The 27,795-nt window shown below is 40.2% G+C and overlaps 3 protein-coding genes across 3 annotated transcripts; 1 reads left to right on the top strand and 2 right to left on the bottom strand.

Moving 5' to 3' along the window:
• Positions 1 to 31: 31 nt before the first annotated feature.
• LOC121753904 (serine/threonine-protein kinase rio2-like) lies at positions 32 to 4,878 on the bottom strand. The gene is made up of 13 exons (XM_042149198.1): positions 4,713 to 4,878; positions 4,568 to 4,614; positions 4,428 to 4,458; positions 3,909 to 3,948; positions 3,596 to 3,709; positions 3,333 to 3,507; positions 3,135 to 3,224; positions 2,302 to 2,419; positions 2,024 to 2,097; positions 1,881 to 1,928; positions 1,204 to 1,372; positions 713 to 841; positions 32 to 571 (listed from the first exon to the last, which is right to left on the bottom strand). The coding sequence occupies exons 1-13, from the start codon at positions 4,794 to 4,796 to the stop codon at positions 236 to 238; spliced, it is 1,455 nt and encodes a 484-aa protein (XP_042005132.1). The 5' UTR covers positions 4,797 to 4,878; the 3' UTR covers positions 32 to 235.
• A 1,191-nt stretch (positions 4,879 to 6,069) lies between these two features.
• LOC121754048 (guanosine nucleotide diphosphate dissociation inhibitor 2-like) lies at positions 6,070 to 13,316 on the bottom strand. Its single transcript, XM_042149379.1, has 13 exons — positions 13,230 to 13,316; positions 12,550 to 12,612; positions 12,340 to 12,423; positions 12,159 to 12,266; positions 11,867 to 12,039; positions 11,445 to 11,556; positions 11,260 to 11,340; positions 11,058 to 11,120; positions 10,443 to 10,544; positions 7,348 to 7,472; positions 6,526 to 6,736; positions 6,383 to 6,457; positions 6,070 to 6,193 (listed from the first exon to the last, which is right to left on the bottom strand). Exons 1-13 carry the CDS (start codon positions 13,314 to 13,316, stop codon positions 6,143 to 6,145), a joined length of 1,335 nt encoding a protein of 444 aa, XP_042005313.1. The 3' UTR covers positions 6,070 to 6,142.
• A 10,351-nt stretch (positions 13,317 to 23,667) lies between these two features.
• Positions 23,668 to 25,491, top strand: LOC121754684. Its single transcript, XM_042150002.1, has 3 exons — positions 23,668 to 24,825; positions 25,155 to 25,319; positions 25,429 to 25,491. The coding sequence occupies exons 1-3, from the start codon at positions 23,668 to 23,670 to the stop codon at positions 25,489 to 25,491; spliced, it is 1,386 nt and encodes a 461-aa protein (XP_042005936.1).
• The last annotated feature ends 2,304 nt before the right edge of the window (positions 25,492 to 27,795 follow it).

The following is a 27,795-nucleotide window of genomic DNA, read 5'->3' as shown; positions in this document are numbered from 1 at the left end:
TTGAAGTGAAAAAAACACTAAAAACTGGGCCTTACACAGCAACAATATTGATAATATTAAACAAAAAAAAGAGAAAATTCATGCTAGTTTACACGCAGATCAAACTGAGAACTGTTGAATATTAAGAAATACATGCACCATACTATATCTACTCTCGAATCTGAGCTGCTCATGTGTAGTGTTAAGGCAGTTGCCTTGGAATTGTTTCACAACGAGTACGATACGATAGCCATTCTCACCAGCTGCCTAATTGTTTTTGGATCTTTGAATTATGAGAGGACTTTCCACCTTTGTCCTTGTAACTATTTCTAGAGGTTATACCTTTCCTCCTCCCACGAGCAGCTTGGATGGCACGTTGTCGTTGCTTGGTCAGACGCTTTTCAAGCTCAGGGTCATCGTCATGCTCCTCTTCTTCTTCTTCTTCAGAATTATCGTCCGCTGAACTATCATGGTGCTCAACCTGCCTATCTTCCCAGGCCATTTCGCTACTTTGTCTAGCCTCGTTGGAAGTATGCTGACGCAAAATGTTTTGATTGGCTTCTGAATCACCTTCGTGCAAGTTATCTCCTTCCTGCAACCAGAGTTTTTTACGTTCAAGAGGTCAATGCACAATTCTGAACATAATCAATAACAATAGAAACTTAAATGAATCTGTAGTCTGTAGGCATACAATAAAAAACTTAGCTAACATGCATAAGTTAACTCTACACACCTCTTTAGTCAAGCTCAAGGACTCAAAACCACTTAGGGTTGCATCATTTATGTGTTGAGCAGTATCATCTGCATCCTCACTTTCTCCAGAATCAGATCCCAGATCTTCTTCAACATCCCCATCAACAAACTGCATAATAACCATCAAAACAAAAGCCACTTTAGCAGGCAGCCAGAACTTAAAGAATTAACACCATATTCCATCAAACATGTCAATCATGTATTGAAAGATATTGATCGTTGTAGTGGAAAGCATTTTGCTATTAAAGATATTCGACAGAGGAAAGAATGAAGGTTGCAGCTTCTTCATATTAAGAAGAGTAAGTCTTTCGCCTCAAATATGAGCCTTTGATTAAAATCATAGAATAGCTCTTTATATACAAATAATGCAGAAATAAATACTACTACAATTTAAAGACCAAATCATACTTCCAAAACTTGTGGTGAAATTTGTTTGAAGATATTTGATAGATGAAAGACTAAAGGCAGTACCTTCTCCATATCATCTTGATCCTTTCTAGTGAAACCACTAGCTTCAAGTTCCTTGTCCAGGACACCAGAAACTTTATTTATGTCTGAAAACTGAGGCCGGCAACTTCCACCTAACTCTACATCTGAATCATCACACTCAATTTCTTTTTTGTCAAAAGAGAGGTGAAACCTAGTACCAAAAGAGAGACCATGTTAGTGTTATCATATCAACATTCAAGCCTTCAGTTCAAACTTAAAAATTGCAACCAGTATTTACTTGCTTGAGCAAATATCTTTTTTGAGAGGCCAAACATAACTGAATGCTGGTCAACTTTGTGGCTTCTCAAAAACTATATTTGCTCAAGCAAGTAAATACCGGTTACGATTTTTAAGCTTGAATTGTAACTCATGGATAGTGATGAAAAGTTTTCAAGTTATATTTTGATTTCAACATAAAAAACAGCAAAGCTAGTTTGAAATACAACTTACATATTTTTTTCAAAACCAACACAGTTATTCATGTTTTAATTAAACTTCTCTATGCATGAGATATGTAGTGAGTTCAAAAATGATCTTATCAAAATCCTAATTTTATTATTTTATATCGCATACATGCTTAGACGGTAAAGTGTTGACCAGGCGTCACTAGCTCCTTTCTTATATTACAACATAGCATTTTGTTTGAAGTAATCGACTACCTTTTCCGGAAAAACTTGAAGATGCACTCAATATCGCGGTCAAAGTACCTAAAAGAAGAGGAATTTAGTGTTTATGATAAAATTAAGTCATTGTGAAAAGTGTGAGGATAAGTCATCTTTCGTAATGGTCTGCAAAAACCTACATCTGTGCATTTCGATGAGAAACCGAGATCATTTGTGGAAAATCAATCATTGTCACCTTCTCATCATCATCAATCTACAAAGTGAAAATAACAAACGGTAAATGGTGGATGACAATACGTCTAGAACATTAACAGCAACATACATAAGCTTTTAGCTAGTAAGAACGGGCCAATACTAAGGCAAAGCCAAGTTGCAGAAAACAACATACATATTACAATGGATAAATATTCAATAAAACACAAAAATGTGACCATGAAATCAACATCCAATGCCTTACCATGATATTAAATTCATTGAAATCACAGTGAATGAGCCCGTGTTCTGCCAGGCGTACAACAAGACCAAGAATTGTTTCAAAGAGTGTATCAGGATTGGGCAACTCCTTAACCTGCAAACTGCATGGAACAGGATGATCAAATACAATTCTAGTCCATACCATATCAAGATTCAAGTTGGAAAACAATTTCCATACATTCAAGAGTTTAAGATTGAAATTTCCTTCTTGATGGTTTCAGGATTATGAGGATGTTTTAAGTTCTTAATTATGGAAATGCCATGAAACTCCTGTATAAGAGGCAATAGCTAACATAAAAAAGCTGTGACCAAACCATTGGAATCAATAATATCAATCATATATATTGCATTTTCCATCTACATCCTTTCAAACCCAACTTTACTTTCCTATTCATCATCATGCAACTCCTACAATAAACAAGGTTGGCGCAAAATATTGAGATGAGCTGTGTTTTATAGGCAACTTTTAGTTAATTAACAACCTCCACACACATAGCATTGCTTGCAAGGGTTAAACCCAGAAAAGGTACTGACTCAAACTTATAAAACTGTAACTATGGAATAGAAATGACATTTTATCCATTTGCTCCATTGGCAATTTGGCAGGTAATTTAAAAGTAGGTGATAAATATATTGCAGTTGGAGTCTTATAAATGAAAATTTCTCTTATGAATGATTTTCCCTTACAATGACCTAGCACAGCTGTATTAATTCATGAACGCCAGCACCACACATGCCTATATTTACATTGTAGTAGCCCTGAGAAGAGGAAGAAAAAATGGAATACATTAGACCATACACAACTTATACACTTACAGCGGGTAACCTTGGACGAGTGACATGATAACACAATGCCGATTGCAATCCACTGCATTTGGAACAGGAAAACCATGTTCTTCCAAGCCTGCCGATAAAGATGTGAAAGATTACGAACTCGACCACAAGAGCAGCACCTTCATTTTAGCTTCTATCCAAAAAATTTAGAAGAGAAAGAGAGAGTACAAGAACCAGACCTTCATAAAGGCAAATTCTTTGATGGCAGCAAGCCTTGACAAGTATAACCAGTTAAAGCTTCTGCGATGCCTCAAATAATCACGTTTAGACTTGACTGCTCTAAAAGAAACCCTACCAAGCCTGTGTAACTTCATAGCAAGAACTGTGCCATCTTCCGTACCAACCTCGAATATATCTTGAAAAAGAAAGAAATTTAATCAATACCACTTAATGATTATATACAAACACATCGTAAATCTGCAACAGGTGCAAGTCACATATACCAGACTCCTTCCCCACACCAATCTGTCGACCAACAGAAGCAAAAACTCCCCTGTTCACCAATGTCTTGATTGCAAGAAAGTCGTAGCCCAAGTATGTTAGCCGGAAACCATCATCTACACCAAGAATACACTACACTCAGATTTATCCTAGTAGAGTGTGCAAGCAGACGGTGGAAAGCAAGAGGTAAATTCATTAACAATATCTTATCAACATAAACTAATCAAAATATCGACTTAAAAAAAATTCAAATACATATTACAAAAAAATTAGCTCTGAAAAACTAAAATAACGCAAGAAAAAAGGTAAACTAACACTTGGAAGAGTCATGATGCACCAGCTTGTGCTTGAGTAAATTCTTTATTAGAAATAGGCCACTCACCCTTAAAAGGCCTCATAAGGGGAGGGTTATCCACACTTAAGGTCCTTAAGGCCTCATAAGGGTAAGGCCTCATAAGGGTAAGGCCTCATAAGGGGGAGGGTTATCCACACTTATATAGATTAGATGGGATCTTCACCAAGTCGATGTGGGATAGAATTTAGAGAATTTAACACGCCCCCTCACGTGTGGGCCGGAAAGGACATCGGTCTTCCATCACGTGGGTAGGCAATGCAAGAGAAACCATCATCGATGTGGGCCGGAAAGGACATCGGTCTTCCACTCGTGAGGTAGATAAGAGATAAAGAGAGAACCATCATCGACTTGGGCCCGCTCTGATACCATGGGCCACTCACCCCTTAAAAGGCATCATAAGGGGGAGGGTTATCCACACTTATATAGATTAGATGGGATCTTCACCAAGTCGATGTGGGATAGAATTTAGAGAATTTAACATTCTTCAATACTTTATAAGTGCCGCCATGCCTAAAAACCAAACATAGACATAAACAAAGCATATCAAACACCACGAGATAAAAAAAGTGGTATGCTACGGTGAATTCAATTATGCAGTGAAACGAATTCTTCAACTTACTTGAGTGAGGCGATTCGGCCGATCAACTCCGCCGGTACAATTTCATGCTAAAATAGTAAAAATAAAAAATTAATTGATTAGGAGAAGAGCAATAGTAATGCTAAACTAGAAAAAAGTACTAATTGGTAGGAGAACAGAAACAAACATTGCGCATTCCCATCTCGACGGCGGTAAGAACCCTGAAATCATCCTTCGTCAAATACCGCAAAGCATTCACATCTAACTTCATTGTTTGAAGCTCTCAACTATGCAGAGAATCAACGATTATTTCTTCGAAATTACGGATAATTATGAGAATTTGATTTTGAAGGTATTGTTACATCAGCTGACTGTAAAAGTATAGCGCGGCGACGACATGAAGGAATTAAGATTTTTTCTGGGCCTGATTAATTGGGCCGTATATAACCTTGTTGGGTTAGCAAGAAATTTTTTTACTATTGCAAAATCAGTTAAGAATTTGAAACTAAACGAAGTATTTCTATTTATAATCTATGTCCTATTGTCCATAAAATAATACTCATTCCGTTCCAAAAAAAGTTAGTAGTAAAATAGCACATCCTAGAATGACATGCATTTACGGTTAGTAAAATAGAAAAAGAGTGAAATTTTTTTGAAATACTGTTAGTACATAATGCGGTTCGCATTATTAAAGAAATTATTACTATAAATAGAATTGTGAAGTATATTTTAATAGGATGTATCACAATGATGAAAGTAGTCCATTTTATTGGGACGGAGAAAGTAGCATGAATAGTGAATGATGCAGATTTTAACACTCTCTTCGTCTCATGCTAGTTGCATTTTTCAATTTCGAACATTTTTAAACTATTTACACTATTTTTATTTTAAGAAAAATTTAGGATATTTAATTAAGATATTAGAGTTAGTTAAGTATTCCTTTATTAAATGTTCTCTTATTATACTTGAAATGCTAATTTTATAACACTAATTACTTATGTTGTAAAGATGATAAGTGTGAGTAGCATGTGATTGAGGGAGTGCAAAATTATTAAAGTAAAAGAATAACACTACTTCTGTCCCACGATAGAAGTCATATTTGGTGTGGTGGCACGAGTTTTAAGAAATGTAAAGAAAAATGGGTTAAATAAGTTAGTGGACTATGTTCCCCACTTAAAGAAAAATGGGTTAAATAAGTTAGTGGACTATATTTGGTGTGGTGGCACGAGTTTTCAATTTAAAAATTTATGATTATGTAAAATTGAAATGAGAATATCATATAACATTGAGTCCACAACCAATTTAATGTAGAGTATATTGACTTGCTATATTGTGGTGTCATGTTGATACATTTAAATAAGTTATTAAGGATAAACAAGGATTGCTTTATTTAGACTTTAGTACTCCTTATATATCATGAGTTTAAAATCGAGCTATTTCGAGTTTGAAGCATGCATGCATGAGCTAAACGCATGATTTCACCCAAACATGAATAACAAATATCACAATGAACAACAAATGAAACATTGAAGCAGATATCATTTCTCGGATTTTACAAGGCAAATTCTTGCATCCATAAGACATTAGTAGGATAAAAGCATAGAACAACCAACATTCTCATTCTTCAGCAGCACTTGCAGCACTTAAGTCAACATTAAGATCAAGAACCTGAAAAAAGAGCAAATAGTGGTATTTTTTAGACAATAAAGTCCATCTAATTTGTCTTCCAATCAATCAGATTAATTGAAGTGGCGATTCAAGTCCTCCCTAAAAAAAGAAGTATAGAGACAAGACAGTGATGGAACTCTCAGATCTCAGAGTCCAAGTAACATATAGGTTAGGAGACTCAATTCTTACCTTTCCTGTAATCAAGGTATACATATTCTGCACATCATCGACGGTGGACTCAAAGTGAGTGGTTGCATCATAACTCTGTACATATATAGGAAATGCCAATTAATCAACAAGTGATTTTTAAGTAAATTTATGTAAAAACTTACTGTTGTTATGAAGCAATTGTCTAGAGAAGGCTTGTTGGCTGGTTCAAATCGATCATAAGTCTCAAAGAAAATCTCATCCACACCTCCTAGAAGATCAGTACCAGGTTTGAGTTCACTCTGGGGGTTATCAGTTTCTGCTTCAGTCGAGACAAAAGCAATGTATTTTCCTTTTGGGGCAACATTGTGAGAATATGAGCAACAAAACAAATACCTATAAAGCCAAAAAATTATCTAATATTAAGAAACTTTCCACTCTTAAGGGCCGTAACCGTAACACACTTGAAATATGTAAAGAAGTAAGTTAAATCACACTTATGAAATCAGTTTGTTATTGTACCAAAATCATACTTTTATGCACTAATATTTTCTGCTCGGTCCCGTATAACATTTTGGTATATGCCAATGTGACCACATAGACAAGTTTTTTTAGAATATTAATGTCGCCCCCAAAGTTCAATCTAATTCTCCCTCCGTTCTATAGTAGTGGAGACAGACATTTCTTTGGGCACAGGTATTAAGAAAATTTGGGTTAAGTGAGTCAAGTAAAAAGAAAGAAAAAAGGTTGAGAGATGAAGGGAGAATAAAGTAAGAGAGAGTAAAGTAAGTGAGAAGAAATGTGTTGACTATTATTAAAAAGAGAAATGACGAACGTATCAAAATGGCAAAATGATTCTACTAGTATAGAACGGAGGGAGTAATAGTTTACATGCAATCAAAGGAAGGCTCTATTCACAGAATAAATAAACGATATATCTTTAACTTATGTATCTCTTATAACAATCATGATAGTAAAAATGAAATATAGGTTGCAAGATCACTTACATGTCGGATTTGCGACCCAGCTGCTTCTGGGGTAGGATAACTTGTGCTGAATTGGAATCATTGGTGCTTGGAATAGGATGGCTCATGATAGCTATAGCTCTAGCTACTTTGCCAACCTTCTTAACCTATAACAACCAACATGTTATTATTAATAATGATATCAATTTATCAAAGAAGATGCAGTAAAACACAGAGCTTAACTTTCATATGTTGAGTGCCTTGGGAAAACTAAATTACAAAGTTTAACAAGTAATTAGCACCTGTTAATATAGTATATGAATTCTATCCCACATCGGTTATGTAACATAGCCTAGCTTAGTTTCTTGTACTATATATATGTGGCATATGTTTACTAATGATATACACTACTACTTTCTCCATTATCCCTTTTGACATCTTTTTCTCCATCTTCTCTCCCATCTGTTCGTCTTGCTGATGGCAACTATTCTCCTGTAACTGGCACTGGTGTTGTCAAACCCACTACTCATATTACCCTTAATAATGTTTTGTTTGCCCCAAATTTTCCAGTCAGCTTAATATCTATTGGTCAGCTAACAAAAACTCACAATTGTTCTGTCACTTTTTATCCTTCATATTGTATCTTTCAGGACCTGCAGACGAAGAGGACGATTGGTGGAGGACATGAGCGTGGCGATCTGTACTACTTGGATATTGTTTCATCTGTCTCTCCTAGTGCTCTCTCTGCTGTTGTGTCTCCATATCAGTGGCATTGTCGTCTTGGTCATCCGTCTTCTGCTAGTCTTCGTAGTTTAGTTCCAGTTGCGTCTGTTGATTTTAATTGTGAGTCATGTGAGTTGGGCAAGCACCATCGCACTTCCTTTCCTTCACGAGTCGAGACTCGTAGCTCTTCTGTTTTTGATTTAGTTCATTGTGATGTTTGGGGTCCGAGTAGGATTGAGTCCAGGGGGGTTTCAAGTATTTTCTAATTCTTGTTGATGATTATTCCCGTATGTCATGGTTGTATTTGCTTAAACACAGAAGTGAAGTCGCTACTGTTTTAAAATCTTTTTATCATGAAATAAAGACCCAATATTCTGTTGATCTGCGTATTCTTCGCAAAGGTAAACGTACTTGTACCACCAAACACCCCGTATCTAATCATGTTTCCTTTACTCTCTTGAGTGCTCCTTTTCGTGCCTTTGCTCTTTGCATTTTGTCTACAGTGATTCCAACTTCTTACCAAGAGGCACTCAAACACCCTTTATGGCGAGCCGCTATGGATGAGGAGATGCGAGCTCTCTTGAGTCGTGGTACTTAGATTCTGGTACATGCCCCTGATTCGGTGGATATTGTATCTTGTCGTTGGGTGTTTACCATAAAATTTCTTGCTGATGGTAGTATTAATCGTTACAAAGCTCGGCTTGTGTCCAAAGGATATACGCAAACTTATGGTATTGATTACTTTGAGACGTTCTCGCCCACTGCTCGTATGAATTCAATCCGAATTCTGTTCTCTTTGGCTATTGATCTTTCGTGGCTCATGTATCAACTTGATGTGAAGAATGCTTTCTTGTATGGTGATTTGACTCCGACGGTCTTTATGGAGCAACCTTCGGGATATGTTGCAGAGGGGGAGGATGCTACTAAAGTTTGTTGTCTCAAAAAGGTAATTTATGGCCTTAAACAAAGTCCCAAGGCGTGGTTCGATAAGTTCAGCAGTGTCCTTGGAACTATTGGTTTTAAGCAATGCAAGTCTGATCATTCGATTTTTGTGCGACATCAAGCATCGGGTATTGTTATTCTCATTGTATATGTTGATGATATACTCATATCTGGAAGTGATGTTCGTGGAATTGAGGAAACTAAGAAATATTTGCAGCAACATTTTGTTATCAAGGATTTGGCCGTCCTAAGTATTTCTTGGGAATTGAAATTACACACGGAAATTCTGGAGTGTCTCTACCTCAGCAAAAGTATGCTGCATATCTATTGAAAGAAACTGGACTACTTGGAGCAAAGCCCGTTGATACTCCTATGGAGGTTGATCCAAGTGTTTGGGATGACAGTGGAGAAGTCTTGGAGGATAAAGCTAAGTATAGACGTCTAGTTGGAAAACTTATCTACTTGACAGTAACAAGGCCTGATATTTCCTTTGATGTTGGCTTAGTCAGTCGTTTTCTGGATAAGCCTAAGCAAGTTCACTGGGATGCTGCTATTCGAATTCTTCAATATGTCAAGAAATCTCGCGGCAACGGATTGTTATTCAAAAAGAATGGACATCTAAAAATTGAAGGATATTCTGATGCTGATTATGCTGGTTCTAAGTCTGATAGAAAGTCTACTTCTGGATATTGCACCTACTTGGGAGGAAACCTTGTAACTTGGCGAAGTAAGAAACAACATACTGTTGCGGGATCGTCTGCCGAGGCTGAGTATAGAGCTATGGCTCATACTGCTACTGAGATGGTCGGAGTCAAGAATCTACTTGGAGAATGAACCTTTAACTATGCATTGTGATAACCAAGCTGCAATCTATATTGTGAACAATCCGGTTTTTCATGAGAGGACTAAACATATTGAAGTTGATTGTCATTTTATTCGAGAGTGTGTTTTGAATCGGACAATTACTACTCCTTTCACTTCATCGTCTAACCAGATTGTTGATATCTTCACAAAATCGTTGCCTGTGAAGCGTTTCTCAGAACTTTGTACCAAGCTGGACTTGATCAATATATATGTTCCAGCTTGAGGGGAGTGTTAATATAGTATATGAATTCTATCCCACATTGGTTATGTAACATAGCCTAGCTTAGTTTCTTGTATTATATATATGTGGCATATGTTTACTAATGATATACACTACTACTTTCTCCATTATGTCTCTATATTTTACTGTTCTACAGCACCAATGTCATAAACTCTACTCGTTGAAGTACGGTACCACTTCCAAAAAGATTTTAATTATCGAATAGGTATACACATTAAATTCTTCCAAAAAATTTTAAATATCGAATATGTATACACATTAAATTCTTCGAAAATATTTTACATATAGAATATGTATATACATTAGATTAAGAGATCAATAAAGGATTTAAAGAAACATGGGGAAACCAAAAATATAAAGAAATTACCTTGTTTGGAAGGTACGAGGGATCACATACAACTTTTTTAGACTTAGCTGTTTCCCCTTCTGATGTAACGCCACACATCTTGCCTTCCTCATCAAACTCGACCTGAAATTAAAAAATATATATTGATACCAGTGCATATGAGTCACCATTTTAACAGCCAAAAACAGAACGCCAACTTAACTTTAAAATACAAAATTTCCATGGGAGCATAACATGAAACATACTAGGGGAAAAATGACAATGGTTATTGTCAGATAAAGCCATAAAAGTCATGTTTTATGGTTTACTCATGCTTAAGTCTTACTAATTCCTCTTCAGTTAAGGAGCACAATATTCAGTATGCATCCCCACTCTGTATGAAGTGCAAAACTTCTTTTCCCTATTTTGAGCCTAATCTTCATAACAGAAAAGATCCAGACATTTCAACCAAAGTTTTAATTCAAGAAAACATTTTTCCATATAAATGCAAAGTCTTGTATAATTTGAAGTCAATAGATTAATCTTCTGTAAAGAGAAAAAGAAGCATCATCTCATCCTTCTAGTTGGTGCAAGGGATAAAAATGGGGATGACAGTTATTGAGTATGAGGAATGGGTATGTGTAAATAATTAATTACCTTGCACTCAGGTTTGCTCAACATGTAAGTTCCACCATATACAGCACTTAGACGAGCAAACGCCTGGTCACAAGTAAAAGCAACCAATGAATGTAATTTTAGAGGAAGAGAGAATTTTGAAATGCATTGAGTTTGAAAATGGGAAGAAATTAAAAGCAAAATAAAAATTTCAGGAGCAGAGAAGAAGAATGAGATAGACTACCTGGGGAAGCTCTCCAAGGCCATACAAAGGATAGATGTATGGTGACCCTCCAGCAAAACGTGCCAGAGACTCTGCATAAAGCTACCAGTCAAAAGGAAATATTAGTGACAAGTCATGTACAACTATCACACAACAAACAAAACAAAAATAAACTGAATCTTGCTTTAGAAGACAATAGGAATTACCTTCATCCTTTTCACAGTATCTAATGCTGGTTCCTTTAAGTAATTGTCATCTCTATGGAGAGCTAGTGCGTGACCAATGAAGTCAACCGTGTTGTCATCAAGGCCATACTTTCTGCATGGAATGAAATGCACTTCATGAAACATGTGACAGCCAAACTAACAATTTTTGGTTCTAGTTGAGTTAAGGTATCAAATGATATAAATGTTTTTCATGCAGATTGGTAAAGACTACTTATGCTATGAACAAACTAACAACCAAGAAACATACACCCTATGAGAATAGCAAAGAAGAATCTTCACATGGTGCCTGATAAACCTTGAAAACTAATCCCACTTCATTGCATACAACATAAAAACAACAAAATGATAATTATGAAGTATAAGACCTTCGACTGATAAAGCAATAGTTATAGGTGACATACGCAATGAGTTCTTTAGTAGTAACTCTTGCCAAATCCATGCCTTCGTGAGTCTTTGGATCATTTTCTTTGTAATCTTGGACATAAATGAAAAATTTCCTTGCACGCCTCTTTTCAAAGATGCCCATGAGAGGAGATCTGAGGGCCTCCATATCAGTTGCAGGCACCTTGTGAATCTATTGCATTAAATTTACCACGTAATTCAATCAGTATCATTGTATAATGAATGTATCTACCGGAATACAAACATAAATAGAAAGTAGAAACACCTGCAAACATATGTGCAAAATGTTACCTTCCCTTTGTTGTACACAAAGCTGCCATCAACAGCTTTGAAGGACAAATACTTAGTTACATTGGTATGAATTAGGACACGAACAAGAACACCATTTGCCATAATATACTGTAAGTAAATGAAAGTAACAGAATTACCAACGAAGCAACAATATTGAATGCAAAGACCAATGTATGCAAACCTTTGGGATCATATCAACATTATATTCTCTGCTAGCACCCAATTGATCTGGAGGCTTGTCACCTCCCCTAAGCCTCTTCCAAAGCTGAGTAATCAAAAAGATTAAAAAAAAGTAAAATTGTGGACATGATTTTATATAATTGTACAATCACTTCAAGTTGGGGAGTTTAGTAAAGCTAGGAATCTATTTCAAAGCAAAGAAGAGAAGTACCTGAATAAGATTCAGTGAAGTTGATTCCCCACCATAGTAGTCATTGCGGTCCATGTGCAAAACCTATTAGCAAAGACAATGAGACATCAAACTCGAAACATGACTGAAAAAGACTGGTTTGATGTAAAATAAAAATTTTAAAATATACACTAACAGATAAGAGGTAAAATCATAACTAAGAGTAGTAGAAATGAGTCATTCACCCGCCTTATTAGGAGGAGGGTTATCCATACTTATATAGACAAGCTAGGATCATCACCAAGTCCACGTGGGACAAGATTTAAGAGTTTTAACACATGCACAGACTATTTGTATTTATAGACATGTCAAAAACATAAAAATACAAACATTACTTATTTTTTAATGAAGCAATATAAAAGGACTGGAGGAAATATAATATATAAAACAGGCTTTCCATCGAATTTACGGACAGACAGTGAGGAGATTAAATGATTGACAAGAATACAAAAAAACATTAGTTTACATCTCAAGATCAAACAAGAAATCCAATCAAAGAGAAGAAAAATTAAATGATCCATTGTAGCATAATGAATTGTCAAAATGATAGGCCATCAACCCAAAAGTAAAAAATATAAAATCAATGAGTAACAAATGGTTGAGGATTTAGCATTTCAATAATGAAAGAGGGCAAGAGATCGGAAATGAACGTAATGTGGAACCTTAAGGCCATCGACAGAGAGAAGACCGCTGAGGATGCACTCCTTGAGACCGGTTCCGAGCACTATCACATCGTACTCTTCATCCATGTTGAACACAAACAGAAAAATGACAAATTCAAACACACAGACACAGATCAATCATTGGGCCAAAATGAGTAGGATTTTCTCGATTAATCACAAACAAGAGGTGATATTTTCATGCATGTTAATCGGAAAACATAAATATATACAGTGTTGAGGAAGGCAATGATGTCCTATTTAATTTTTTTGGTTTTTTACTATTATGAGTATGTGTCTATGAATTCTTTTTTACTATTACGAGTATATGCATATTCTTAATGACTCTCAATTTCCACCTCACATCTAAATTTAAATTGCACTTTTAAATATGAAAATATTTGATTCGAGTTGAGCTTGCGTAACTGCATTTGGTGTTGAGCTGAGCCTCGTATTTTATTTACGGAGTATTTGAATAGTTGAAGATAAATGATCCGACGCATTTGATATTAGAGCATTAGCAGTGGGGCGGATGTCTCGGCGGACATCCCCGCGGACATCCTAAAAACACCTCATGTCACGTTATACGGACATCCCACTGCGGATGCCACGTCATGCGGACATCCCACTGCACAGTGGCGGACATCCCGACGGACTTCCCACAATAATAAAAATTCACAAATTCACAAATTAAACAATTTCCAGAATTAAACAATTTACGGAATTAAAATTTCGACACAAATAGGGAAAAAAATTCCATTAAATAAAAAAAAGAAAAGTACATTTCACCAAATTAAAAAATATATATTTCAATAATTAAAAACTACATCAATGACGACCCCTCCGCTGCCATACTTCTTCAATAATATCGTTCTGGACTCGAACATGAGCTTATTTTTGGCGCATGTCGGCAAATGCACGGACTCGATCGAGTTCGTCGTGGGGTATTGTTAAGAGCACAATTCTCTTAACGAAGAAATCCTGTCGATTACACTCGCAACACACACCAATCCGGCGCCCCGAGGTTTGGGGTCGGCGGCTCAAACTCGCGACTGGCGCGGAGAGATTCCTTCGTCGGCAGTGTTTAGGTTTTTAGGAGTATTGCAAAAGTAATGTGGGCAAAATAATTCTTCATTAATTGAGTACGGAATTAATGAGAAGCCCTATTTATAATACTAAAACCCTAGGGTTGGTTCGACCTAATCCTAAACATCGGGAAAGAACCAACAAAGAAAATCCGACGGAGCTTATAAACGCTCGACACAATAATTGTTCGAAATAAAGAAAGTAAAAAACAATAAAATAAATAACTAAAATCAAAAGACTAAAATCCGGAACTCTTTCAGGCATTCTGTCGAGTAGCTGGTCCGCTATTTGGAGACGAAGTCTTGGTAGCGTTCCGGCTGCTTGATTTCCTTCCTTGGTCTCAACTTCCTCCCCGTGACCTCCTTGGTGACTTCCTCTGGCCGTTTCTCCAGCTCCCCAATTTGTGTTGACGACGAAGACGGAGTCGGAGACGATTCAGCCATGTCTCCATTTGTAGTCTCCTCCGTTACCCGTGATTCTGTTGAGGTCGTAACAACTCCCCCGTCCTTAGAAACTTCCTTGTCCTCAAGGGATAGGGTAGGATACCGTTTCAACATTTCCGCCAACGGCTCCCAAGACGGAGAGTCCGACCCGCCTGACCACCGCACTAGAACATGCTCCACTGCTGTTCCTTGATGCCATAATATTTTCGAGTCCAGTATAGCCACTGGGTGGACTACGGGTCTATTGCCGACGAACTTCTCTGGGAGGGGGACGACCGAGTCGTCCTTCACGAAGGCGAGCAGGAGACTCACGTGGAATACATCGGGAATGCGACTCCCCTCTGGCAACCGTAGTTTGTATGCAACGGGACCTATTCTCTTCACCACCTCGAAAGGACCGTAAAAACGCTTAGCGAGCTTAGCGGAGATGGGCTTCGCGACAGAATGTTGGCGATACGGCTGCAATTTCAACCACACGAAATCACCAACCTCAAATTCAACGTGACGCCGATGCCTATTAGCTGACGCGGTCATCCGCTGCTGTGCGCGTGACAGATTCTCTCGCAATTCGACGAGCAGCTCTCCCCGCTGCTTGATCAATTCTGCGACTCTAGGTGGCGTTTTCGCCGACGGCACAAACGCCACCAACAACGGTGGCTCCCGTCCATATAACGCCCTAAAAGGGGAGGTGCCGAGGGCTGCGTGGTGGAAGCAATTGAGAGCCAGTTCGGCCCATGGAAGGAAATTCGACCAAGTAGATGGTCGGTCCGAAGTGAATGCTCGTAGATATTGCTCCAGGCCCTTATTATGAATCTCGGTTTGGCCATCCGATTGAGGATGATAAGCCGTAGTAAAGTTCAGTTTAGTCCCGCTTAGACGTAGTATCTCTTCCCAAATCGCGTTAAGAAACACCGAGTCCTTGTCCGAAACTAACGTCTTTGGAAAGCCGTGGTGGCGAACAACAATGTTAACAAATAGACGGGCCACCCGTAAGGCATCAAATCGGGTGGGAAGGGGAGCGAAGTGAGCATACTTGGAGAGTCTATCGATCACCACCATAATAGTGGTGTACCCGCGTGACTGTGGGAGGCCCGTGATAAAGTCCATTGAGACATCGTCCCATACTTGTGAAGGTACAAGCAAAGGCTGCAGAAGGCCTGCAGGCTTTTGCTTCGAGTATTTGGTAGACTGACACACAGCACACGCATCAACAAAGTTCTAGACTTCCTTCCTCATCTTAGGCCAATAGAATCCCGCCGCCAATAGATGGAAGGTCCGGTCATGACCCGGGTGACCCGCCATGGGCGTGCTATGATGTTCCTCCAGCAACAACCGCTTCAATTTGGACGTGTGGCTCACCAAGATCCTCCTATGAAAATATATCAGCCCGTCCGCGAAGGAGAAATGAGCAGGCGCCTCCCCGGAGTTAATTTGCGCCGTGAGATCCACTAATTCTGGCTGAATTGCCGTTTCTTGCCGCAAAGCATCCAATAACGTAGGGATCGGATGGGCGACTGCGGTTAAACACGCCGCGTCAGCCACCCGGGCAGCCTGTTCCGCTGCCAGATCATCTGCTGGGTCCTGAACCTGTTGCGGCGAGTCTGTCTCTTCCCGCCGAGACAGCGCATCTGCTGCTCGATTTAACGCCCCCTTTTTGTATTCGATGCGGAAACTGTATCCCATCAGCTTCCGGACATATAATTGTTGGTCCGGTGTTTGGACAACCTGTTGCAGCAACTCCTTTAAACTCTTCTGGTCGCTTCGAATTACAAATTCCCGACCCAATAGATACTGCCTCCATTTCTGCACAGCCTCAACGATCGCGTAGAGCTCCTTATGGTAAGTCGAGGTGACTCTGCGATGCGGGCCCAACTTGCGACTGAAGTAGGTAATTGGGTGACCCTCTTGAATCAATACCGCCCCGATCCCCATGTCTGAGTCATCCGTTTCGACATAGAAAGTCTTGGTGAAATCCGGAAGACGTAACACTGGGGTCGACGTCATTGCCGATTTTAAAGCTTGGAATGCGTCGGTCGCTGCCTGTGTCCACACAAAAGCATCTTTCTTAAGTAGTTCCGTTAGCGGAGCTGCAATCATGGCATAGTTTGCGACAAATCGTCTGTAGTACCCTGTTAGGCCTAAGAATCCCTGGAGTTGTTTCACATTCCGTGGGTGTGGCCAAGCTGTCATTGCCTCTATTTTACAGGGGTCCGCCTTCAACGTGCCGTCTGCAATCAAGTGTCCCAGATACTCAACAGTAGTGCAACAAAACGAACACTTAGACAATTTGACATAAAATTGATTAACGCTAAGGAGCGATAGTACCTCTGACAAATGGTCGCAGTGGGAACTCAGCGTGGGGCTGTATACCAAGATGTCATCGAAAAAAACAATGACACAACGTCGCAGGAGAGGCTGGAAAATATTGATCATCGCCGCTTGGAAAGTAGACGGGGCGTTTGTAAGCCCGAATGGCATCACCAAGAACTCGAAATGCCCATCATGAGTGCGGAAATTTGTTTTAAAAATATCAGCCTCATGCATTCTGATTTGATGGTAGCCTGAGCGTAAGTCTAGCTTAGTGAAGAACTGCGTCCTTCCCAATTCATCAAAAAGTTCATCCGCGGTGGGAATAGGGAACTAATCAGGGACGGTTGCCAAATTTAAGACGCGATAATCAATGCAGAAGCGAAAAGACCCATCCTTTTTTTGAATTAGCAGCACCGGCGAGGAGAAAGGGCTCTGACTTCTCTGGATTATGCCCTGGGATAACATTTCCTTGACTTGACGCTCGATTTCATTCTTTTGGAAGTATGGGTAACGGTACGGTCTAACATTGACCGGCTTCGTGCCCGGGAGTAGATGTATTATGTGGTCGAATGTCCTAGGCGGAGGCATGCCGGTAGGCAGATCAAAAACGCCCTTATGGGCCTCAAGAACCCGGTGACAAATAGCTAGCAGATCCGCAGGGAACTCTGGGTCAGCGGCTGAACTGGAAGGGGACCCCTCATCAGGGTCCAAGGCGACGATTTCATAGAATTCATGGTTCAAAGAGAACGACGCTAGTAGGGCTAAAGAATACAGCGAAATCTGCTGTGGACCCGTCATACTACCCTGTAAGATTACTGATTTTTTGTCTCGTTGGAACTCCAAGGTCTTACCGACAAAGTCAGCAGATATCCGGCCCAACGACTCCAGCTAGTCCATGCCGAGTATCACATCCCAACCATGAACATCAAGGATGTGCAAATCCGTAAAAAAATCAGCCACCTGTATTGTCAATTTTTAGTCCGCCTAGAGATGTGGGAACATATGAGTGATGCGCCATTCCCCACATACACCCGGAAGGGACGGATGTGCGATAACTGCGGCTGCAAACTCTCTGTGAACCGGGAATGGAGGAAATTGTGAGTGCTTCCTGTGTCAATCAAAATTCGCACCTTTGTGACCCCGAGTTCTCCTACGACTTGGAAGGGAACCGATCGATTTCCTCCCGTGAGAGAATGAAGGTGGGAGATATCTTCTGTAATTAACTCCTCATCTTGCGGCTGGTCGTCATGCCCCTGTCCCGATTCCTCCCAGTCATCATCCCCTACGTAACACAACAACCTGGTAGCACAAACGTGGCCCGGCGTGTACTTCGGACAATGCCAGCATAATCCCTTTCGCGAGCGCTCCGATTTCTCAGTATTAGACACACAGATCGGAGTAAAGCGAGGACGATCCTGCTCCTGGGGTTGCTGACTCATTTTCGGCACCTGGGAAGAACCGCTAGCCGGTGCGGAGGAAGGCAATGTCGGCTGTCGTGTATCTTTATTAGGCCACTGCCGTTTCTGCGACGACGTCTGTTGGTATCTGTGGTCTTGATTTGCAGCCAAACGCAAGGCTAGCGCCATGGCCCTCGGCCAACGACTGCGGTTGCTGCAGCTCTACTTTATCCTGAATGGGCATTTTAAGGCCCTCGATGAATACGGGAATTAAAATGTAATCCGGGACCCCTTCGACCCGATTCAAATACTTCTCAAATGTGCCGTGATACTCTGCGACGGATCTCGTCTGCACCAATTTGGCCAAGGGACCGATATAATTCTGGAAACTCTGTGGATCGAATCGGTGGCGGACATCCTCCAAGAATTCAGCCCATGTGACGTAACGGTTGTTGTTTCTGTAGTTAAATATCCATTCTGCAGCCGGGGGGTCGAAGAGCATTACTGCGTAGTGGAGACGGTCCTAGTCTGGCATCATGATGTGATCAAAATAATACTCCACTCGTGAAATCCAGTTCGTGGCGTCGGACCCGTCGAAATGTGGGGCGCGCATTTTTACTCCTTGATGCGAATCTGGACCATATTGGTATTGGGACCGGTCCCGAGATACTGGCGGATCCCAACAAGACGCGCGGCGACGATGATCACGCCACCCCCGTTGTCGCGCTGCTGGTGGGTCCTAGTTGGATAGGCGACGAGGCTGATATGGGACAATTCTATTATCAAAAACCCCCTCGTGTTGCCAATCGCCTCCTCGTCTCGCATCATCACGGCGTGGGAGGCCCCCACGCCTACCTCCTCTCGCACCCCTCATGTCGCGAAACCCTAGTAGGCGTTGGCGAGGGTTCGGGCCACGCTGAACATCATCAATTTCCCTATATTCCGCATATTCCCGATCTTCCGAATCGTAATCATCATCAGGGAGATCGATTTCACGTGACTGCGAAAACTCCAGACTATTCACCCTTACTTCCAATTGATCAAAGCATGCCATGATCCGATCAAAGCCCTGGGTGAGCGGGTCGACCGCACCCGTGTCTGCCCTCAGCTGAACGGCGGTAGGCGGATCCCCCCTCGGCGGTGGACGGGGTTGACCACCGTAGTCACGTCGGTTCCCCAACGGTGGTCGGCGTGCCGCACCGATGACTAGTTCTTGCGCATTACCCCTGGTCAGAAACGGCGGCGATCGCTGTACGTCTTCTACTGTATCCATGTGTTCGAGATGAAGCACCAGTTGTTAAGAGCACAATTCTCTTAACGAAGAAATTCTGTCGATTACACTCGCAACACACACCAATCCGGTGCCCCGAGGTTTGGGGTCGGCGGCTCAAACTAGCGACTGGCGCGGAGAGATTCCTCCGTCGGCAGTGTTTAGGTTTTTAGGAGTATTGCACAAGTAATGTGGGCAAAATAATTCTTCATTAATTGAGTACGGAATTAATGAGAAGCCCTATTTATAATACTAAAACCCTAGGGTTGGTTCGACCTAATCCTAAACATCGGGAAAGAACCAACAAAGAAAACCCGACGGAGCTTATAAACGCTCGACACAATAATTGTTCGAAATAAAGAAAGTAAAAACAATAAAATAAATAACTAAAATCAAAAGACTAAAATCCGGAACTCTTTCAGGCATTCTGTCGAGCAGCTGGTCCGCTATTTGGAGACGAAGTCTTGGTAGCGTTCCGGCTGCTTGATTTTCTTCCTTGGTCTCAACTTCCTCCCCGTGACCTCCTTGGTGACTTCCTCTGGCCGTTTCTCTAGCTCCCCAATTGGTGACGACTCTTCCTCACTTTGTGTTGACGACGAAGACGGAGTCGGAGACGATTCAGCCATGTCTCTATTTGTAGTCTCCTCCGTTACCCCGTGATTCTGTTGAGGTCGTAACAGGCATCCGCTTGCGTACATGGCTAGTGGCCACGCCGTGGCTTGGACCCGCAGCATCCTCATCAGCATCATCATTGGTCCAATCAGTCATTGCTGGACCTTCATCTTCGACAATCATGTTGTGCATGGTAATACATGCGTACATGATGTCGGTGATGCTGTCAACATACCACAGCCGTGCTAGACCCTTCACTGTCGCCCATCGAGACTGGAGCATACCAAATGCCCGATCCACATCTTTGCGCGCTGCCTCCTGATGTCCCGCAAAATAGACCTTCTTTTCTTTTGTGGAGCATCTGATCGTCTTCACAAAGACGGCCACATAGGGTATATCCCATTCCCCAAATAATAGCCAATATTGTGCTGGTTGCCGTTGGCGACAAAATTGACGGCCGGACCAACGCCCATGCACTGGTCGTTGAAAATGGGCGACGACTGGAGGACGTTGATGTTGTTGTTAGACCCGGCTACTCCAAAATAGGCATGCCAAATCCACAGCCGGTAGCCAGCTACCGCTTCAAGGATCATCGTGGGATTCTTGCCCTTGAAACCAGTAGTGTGCATCCCTTTCTAGGCTGCGAGACAGTTCTTCCACTCCCAGTGCATACAATCTATGCTGCCTAACATTCCCGGAAACCAGTGCTGATTCTCGTGCATATCCAGCAGAGCCTGACAATCTTCGGGGGCAGGCTTCCGAAGATACATATCCCCGAATATCTCCCTAATGCCCTGACAAAAATACTTCAGGCACTCGCGGGCAGTCGTCTTGCCGATGTGGAGGTACTCGTCGAACATGTCGGTCGCGCCTCTGTATGCCAACTGCCTGATTGCGTTAGTGCACTTCTGAATCGGCGTGTGGCCGGGTTTACCAGCCGCATCCTCCCGCACCCTGAAATACCTGTATCGACGCTCTAAAGCGCCCACGATACGCAGAAAGAACGGACGATGCATCCTAAAATGTCGCCGGAACATGTTCTCCCCATATCGTGGCTCCGGATCGAAGTAATCCTCGTACAACCGACGGTGTGCAGCGAGATGGTCCCGGGGTACTATAGATCGACGATGGATGGGTCGAGGTACGGCCGGCTCCAAGGCCGCTTGTTCCTCCCAATCCGCTGCCTCCCGCACTCGTGCATGAATCAGTCGCATCATGTGTTCATAATGCCCACCACTACCACTACCACTACCACTACCAGCCATTATGGATATATAAAAGAAATTTAGAGAGAGAGAAACTTGTTAAAACAAGTGGTGCGAATGAAATGAAGTTTAACGAGCCGTATATATAGAATTTTAAACAAAAAAAATAAAAAATTTAAAAATCGGGACGTCCACACGGACGTCCGTCGTGTCTCCGCAATGGCGGACGTCGCTAAGGACGTCCGTGGAACGCCGGAGAACTCCAGTGTCCGCAACGGACGTCCGTATCCATCGCGACCTTGCACAATGGCGGACGTCCGGCAAGCCGGTCGGACATCCGCCGGGACGGGCGTCACTGCTGATGCTTTTAAGCGGAGTTGAGACTCACTGATTAACATTATCTACTTTTAGTAAGTTTTTTTTCTCTCTAAATATTTGGTCTCACATTATATTATCGATATTTAAACCATTTTTTATCTCTCATATTTTTATAAATTTTACATTATCTGTCTCTTCTACAATTAAGACAATTTTTTTTGGCCAAAAATAGTTTTATTTTATTTTATTAACTCAATTTACCTTAAAACTCGTGTCGAACCAAAAGTCCATATTCTTTGAGGACGGAGGGAGTAGTAATAAATATGTATCGATGACTGAGGCTATGTAAATTTATTGTATAATTTGGTTATGTTTGATCCCTAATTCCTTATGAATCCGTTCCTGAATAGTATAAACTTTCTAGTTATACATTAAAATTCGTGTTGAACCAAATGTTGTATTTTTCAGGGACGGATAACGAGTATGTTTTTATATTGGTAGTCGTTCACTATGTGTGAATGTCCCTTATTTTTCTCCACTAAAATATATGTATAATCGAAAATATGGGTAGTAATAAAATGCAAACTTATATAGTATTGTACAAACTCCAAACTTTTCCACACAATGTTAACACAGTGTAAAATTTCAAGATTTTGATGTCAACACAATATCAATACAATGTCAACACCGTGTCAACCTTTGATACTGTGTTGATATTTTCTGTTGCTGTTATTTTGTAATATGTTGACATTTTTTAACAATCCAGATTATAGTTTGGAGTTTGTACAATATTTAGAGTTTGCATTTGATTACTTTACTCGAAAATATATAATATATATTAGTCGTGAATTCGCTATCCCAAACCTGGTTTTGTAGATTAGGATAATAAATATTGTATATAATATATATTAGTCGTGAATTCGCTATCCCAAACCTGGTTTTGTAGATTAGGATAATAAATATTGTTCTTATAGAAGTTATATATAAAATATTTAATTAGTTAATAGCAACTAATTGACTTATATTAATTAATTGATTTTACAACCTTGAATACCATAAATAATTTAATTAAAAGAGGCTCATGTTATTTGTAATTTAAATTTAGACGGCGAGTCAATGTTAATTTCGATATTTACACAAAGTAATAGTATTTCTGAATGAACGTATATTAAATCGAGCAAAATTCAATCAATAAAAAAATCATTTGGAATGCTCACTCCAACTTAAGGATCCATAATTATAAAATAGATAGCTGCATATTTTATCAATCACACGTTCCTACGCGAGAATGCATGTTCTCATATAAAAGATAATGTGGAGTATTATTTTTTCCTCTCTTTGCACTTATTATCATTTTTTTCTTCTCTTATTCAATTACTTAATATGTTTCCTATAAACATTCGAATGACAGAATATGAGATTTGGCCAGAAGAATTGAGATTAAATTGTTAGATCATATACATACAGCAGCACATATGCGAGCCATGCTTCAACCATGCAGATGGAAGAGAAGGAAGCTTCGAGACTCTAGCCAACAGCTATCTTAGCTCAACGGCTAGTTTAGTTAGATTGTTAGTTATCCTTGTTGGCATCAGATTTTTTGTGTTTGGTTAGCTTAAGCTTTTAGCTCTCGCGCTTAGTATATAAGAGCATAGCTCTCTTTGTAATCTCACTTTTTGTTCAATCAATAATAAATACACGATTGTTCTTCTCTTTGATTCAATCATGTTCAGATCATAAACTTCTCATGGTATCAAAGCATTTTTTTTTTCCGCACATCATCTCTGATTCGACTTCAACATGAACGGACGCAATAATCGTGCTCCAATTCCTCCATCAGATGACACATCAAGCCCCTACTTCCTCCATCCGAGTGATAATCCAGGTGTGATCCTTGTTCCACAGTTATTGATTGGATCTAACTATTCCACATGGAGTCGTTCCTTCACTACAGCTCTTCTAGCCAAAAACAAATTGGTTTTCGTTGATGGATCTATAGTTCGACCAAATGGAGATGATTTACTTTATCAAGCTTGGATTAGATGCAATAGCATGGTTGTTGCTTGGATCCGCAACTCAGTTTCACAACAAATCTGCTCTAGTGTCATGTTTTTGGATAATGCATATGATATTTGGTCAGATCTGAAAGATAGGTTCTCCCTTGGAGATTCTGCTCGGTTCTATCAACTAAGGCAACAGTTGATGACTCTTAATCAAGGAAGCTTGGATGTTAATGGCTACTTTACAAATCTGAGATCAGTTTGGGATGAATTTAAGAGTACTCAGCCTATTTCCTGGTGCAATTGTAATCGGTGCACCTGTAATAGCTCAAGCAGATGGCATCAGCACCAGGAAAATGAATGCACAATGCAGTTTTTGATCGGCTTGAATCCTAGTTTCTCACAGATCAGATCCAACATTCTGGCGATTACTCCTTTGCCTTCACTCTCTAAGGTGTTCTCCTTAGTAATTCAGGAAGAGAGACAACGACGCATTGATGGAAAAGCTATATCATCATCATATTCATCAGTCTCTACTCCAATCTCAAGTGAACAACCATTTGCTAATGCTACCTCAAACTTTGGCAGAGGATTCAACAAGTTTTTATGCACTCATTGTGGTAAAACTAATCATAATGTTGATAAATGTTTCTTCCTCCATGGTTTTCCTCCAGGATATGGAAGAGACAAGCCTAAACCAACTGGATTCGGTCAATCCACTCCATATAAACAGAAATCTGTCAATTTTGTTGAAGAAAATTCAGACTCATCCAGTTGGAAGGGATCTCAATCTGGATCTCAGCTTCTTCCTGCAAATCTACCAAGTCTAGATCAATATCAGCAGCTTGTGAATCTCTTGCAAAGTCAGTTCCACACTCAATCCTCTCTCACTTCCTCTGATTCTGCTCAAACTTCACAGATAAATTCACAATCTCAGACTGCACCTTTCTCTGGTACGGTTTGCATCTCATCTTCTTTTTTTTTTGTTTATCTTCATCATATTCTAGCCTATCTACATGGATTTTAGACACAGGTGCAACACACCACGTTTGTTATGATCCATCTTTGCTCACATCAGCTTCTCCAATATCCAATGCTTCTGTCAATTTACCTAACGGGCAAACAGCTCCTATAACTCATATAGGTACTGTTATTCTCACTCCACAAATCACCCTCACCTCTGTTTTACATGTGCCTTCCTTTTCATTCAACTTACTTTCTGTTAGTGCATTGACTAAACACACCTCATGCACTGTCACCCTCACTCATAATCATTTCCAAATTCAGGAAGCTACACGGGGGATCATGATTGGGAAGGGTAAACGTGTTGGAAACCTCTACATTCTTGACTTACCTCAATCATCAACCAGTATTTCAAGTACTTCTCAGAATTCCACACATATTGATGTTTCTGATCCAACTATTTCTGTAAACTCTGTTGTTAGTTTGGATGTATGGCACCAACGGTTGGGACATCCTTCCTTAAATAAACTCAAACTTCTGTCTGGACTTTTATCTGCTTCTAATTCTCAAACCTCTTCATGTCATATTTGTCCTTTAGCTAAACAAAGAAAACCAGTTTTTCCTGACTCCACAAACAGATCCTCAGCCATCTTTGATTTGATCCATTGTGATGTATGGGGGCCTTTTCATACTCCTACACACAATGGATTCAAATACTTCCTCACTATTGTTGATGATCACTCTCGTTTTGTTTGGACTTTCCTATTCACTCAGAAATCTGAAGTCCCAAACATAATGTCAAACTTCTTTTCTACCATCCATACTCAGTTTTCTAAGAAGATAAAGGTGTTAAGGTCTGATAATGCACCTGAATTCAATTTATCTTCTTTGCTTTCCACATATGGAACAATATCCCAACACTCATGTGTTGAAACTCCACAACAAAACTCAAGAGTGGAAAGAAAACACCAACATCTTTTGAATGTTGCTAGAAGTCTATTATTTCAGTCACACTTACCTGTTGAATTCTGGGGGGAGTGCATTTTAACAGCATCATTCCTTATAAACAGACTTCCATCGTTTGTCTTACCCAATAAATTGACACCTTTCCAACTCTTGTTTGACAAATCCCCATCATACTCAAACCTAAGAGTGTTTGGATGTCTTTGTTTTGCCTCAACATTGGAGAAAGGCAGAGATAAGTTCTCACCAAGAGCCACAAAATGTATCTTTATTGGCTATCCATTTGGATACAAAGGCTATAAAGTGATGGATTTAGAAAATCACAACATCTTCATCAGCCGAAATGTTGTTTTTCATGAGGGAGAATTTCCTTTTTCTCAGCAAATTCCAGCCAAATTCCCAGACTCTCTTCATGAAATATCAGACCCTCAACCTCTCCAAAATACCAACTCTTCTATACCTTTTCTGCCACAGCAAAATATTCATCAATCTCAGCCTCAGTCAGACTCTCTTTTACCCGAGAATGTCAATGCTCCATCTTCTACACCAACACTTCGTTCCACTTCAAGAAGAGTCATCAAAACCCCAGCACACCTCACTGATTACATATGTAATTCAGTAGTTTCCTCCTCAAAGTATCCCATCTCCTCATATTTCTCTCTTGCCAAAATCTCCCAGCCTTATCTCAAGTTCATCACTCTTCTTTCCAATCTTACTGAACCTACCTCCTACAAACAAGCTGCTCAACACCCCGAGTGGGTATTGGCTGTGCAAGAAGAGTTACAAGCTCTGATAAGGACTAACACATGGTTGATTACAGTGCTGCCTCCAGAAAAAATTCCCATTTCTTGTAAATGGGTGTTTAAAATCAAGTTTAAGGCAGATGCTTCAGTAGAGAGGTACAAAGCTCGCTTGGTTGCTAAGGGCTTTACACAACAAGCTGGAGTGGACTTCCATGACACCTTTTCACCTGTTGCAAAGCTTACTACCGTGAAAATGGTTCTTGCTCTTGCGGCTATACATGGTTGGAAGCTTGCACATCTTGATATTAACAATGCTTTTTTATATGGTGAACTAGATGAAGAAATATATATGGCATTACCACCAGGTTTAATCATTCCAGAAGATGTAAAGGCTGCAGCAGGTTCTGGACAGCTTGTTTGCAAGCTCAGAAAATCTCTCTATGGGCTTAAACAAGCTTCAAGGCAATGGTATTTGAAATTCTCACAGGTTTTGGCTGGTTTTGGCTTGTCCCAATCTGCATCAGACCATTCCTACTTTTATAAACACTCTACTGATGGATCATTCTTTGGGATAGTCATCTATGTAGATGACATACTTGTGGCCTCAAGTGATGATGCACAAATTACAAGCTTCAAGGAGTTCCTTACTAATCACTTTAAATATAAGGATTTGGGATCTCCTAAGTATTTTCTTGGGATTGAAATTGCTAGAAATCCCAGTGGAATATTCATATCACAGCACAAGTATGCCCTCGACTTAGTGACTAATGCTGGGCACCTTGGCTGTAAACCATCTAATATTCCCATGGATTCTTCTAAGACTCTGCAGCAAGATGAAGGAGATCTTCTTCCTGATCCCACAGCCTATAGAAGACTGATTGGACGTTTGGTTTATCTCTGCATAACCCGACCTGATATTACCTTTGCAGTTAATAAACTCAGCCAATTCTTGGCTAAACCTTGCACTGGACATATGCTCGCTGCTGAAAAAATTCTTAGATACTTGAAACGTACTCTGGGACATGGTCTTTTCTACTCAACACAAGCAGCTCCAACCTTAAGCATTTTTTCAGATGCTGATTGGGCTGCTTGCCCAGATACAAGACGAAGTATCTCAGGTTTTTGCTTATTTCTTGGTAGTTCTCTTATATCTTGGCGTTCTAAAAAGCAGCATACGGTCTCTAGATCCTCTGCCGAGTCCGAATATAGAGCAATGGCTTTGGCTTGCTGTGAGGTTGTTTGGATCTTGGCTTTACTCA

This window comes from Salvia splendens, chromosome 11 (assembly GCF_004379255.2).
Source record: "Salvia splendens isolate huo1 chromosome 11, SspV2, whole genome shotgun sequence".
In the NCBI taxonomy this organism is placed as follows: Eukaryota; Viridiplantae; Streptophyta; class Magnoliopsida; order Lamiales; family Lamiaceae; genus Salvia; species Salvia splendens.
This window is presented reverse-complemented; position numbering and strand designations above follow the sequence as displayed.

Bases quoted from the DNA above. Each gene is read 5' to 3' on its own strand.
- LOC121753904 (XM_042149198.1), bottom strand. From the start codon at position 4,796: ATGAAGTTAGATGTGAATGCTTTGCGGTATTTGACGAAGGATGATTTC. The intron at 4,459-4,567 runs GTAAGTTGAAGA...TTTGGTTTTTAG, and splicing joins GGCCGAATCGCCTCACTCAA to GCATGGCGGCACTTATAAAG. The intron at 3,225-3,332 runs GGTCTGGTTCTT...ATCTTTATCGGC, and splicing joins AAAGAATTTGCCTTTATGAA to AGGCTTGGAAGAACATGGTT.
- LOC121754684 (XM_042150002.1), top strand. From the start codon at position 23,668: ATGAACGGACGCAATAATCGTGCTCCAATTCCTCCATCAGATGACACA. The intron at 24,826-25,154 runs GTTTGCATCTCA...TTCCAAATTCAG, and splicing joins CTGCACCTTTCTCTGGTACG to GAAGCTACACGGGGGATCAT. The intron at 25,320-25,428 runs GTATGGCACCAA...TTTGTCCTTTAG, and splicing joins ACTCTGTTGTTAGTTTGGAT to CTAAACAAAGAAAACCAGTT.
- LOC121754048 (XM_042149379.1), bottom strand. From the start codon at position 13,316: ATGGATGAAGAGTACGATGTGATAGTGCTCGGAACCGGTCTCAAGGAG. The intron at 12,040-12,158 runs GTAACATTTTGC...TTAATGCAATAG, and splicing joins TTGTGTACAACAAAGGGAAG to ATTCACAAGGTGCCTGCAAC. The intron at 7,473-10,442 runs GTAATTTCTTTA...TGGTTGTTATAG, and splicing joins CCTCGTACCTTCCAAACAAG to GTTAAGAAGGTTGGCAAAGT.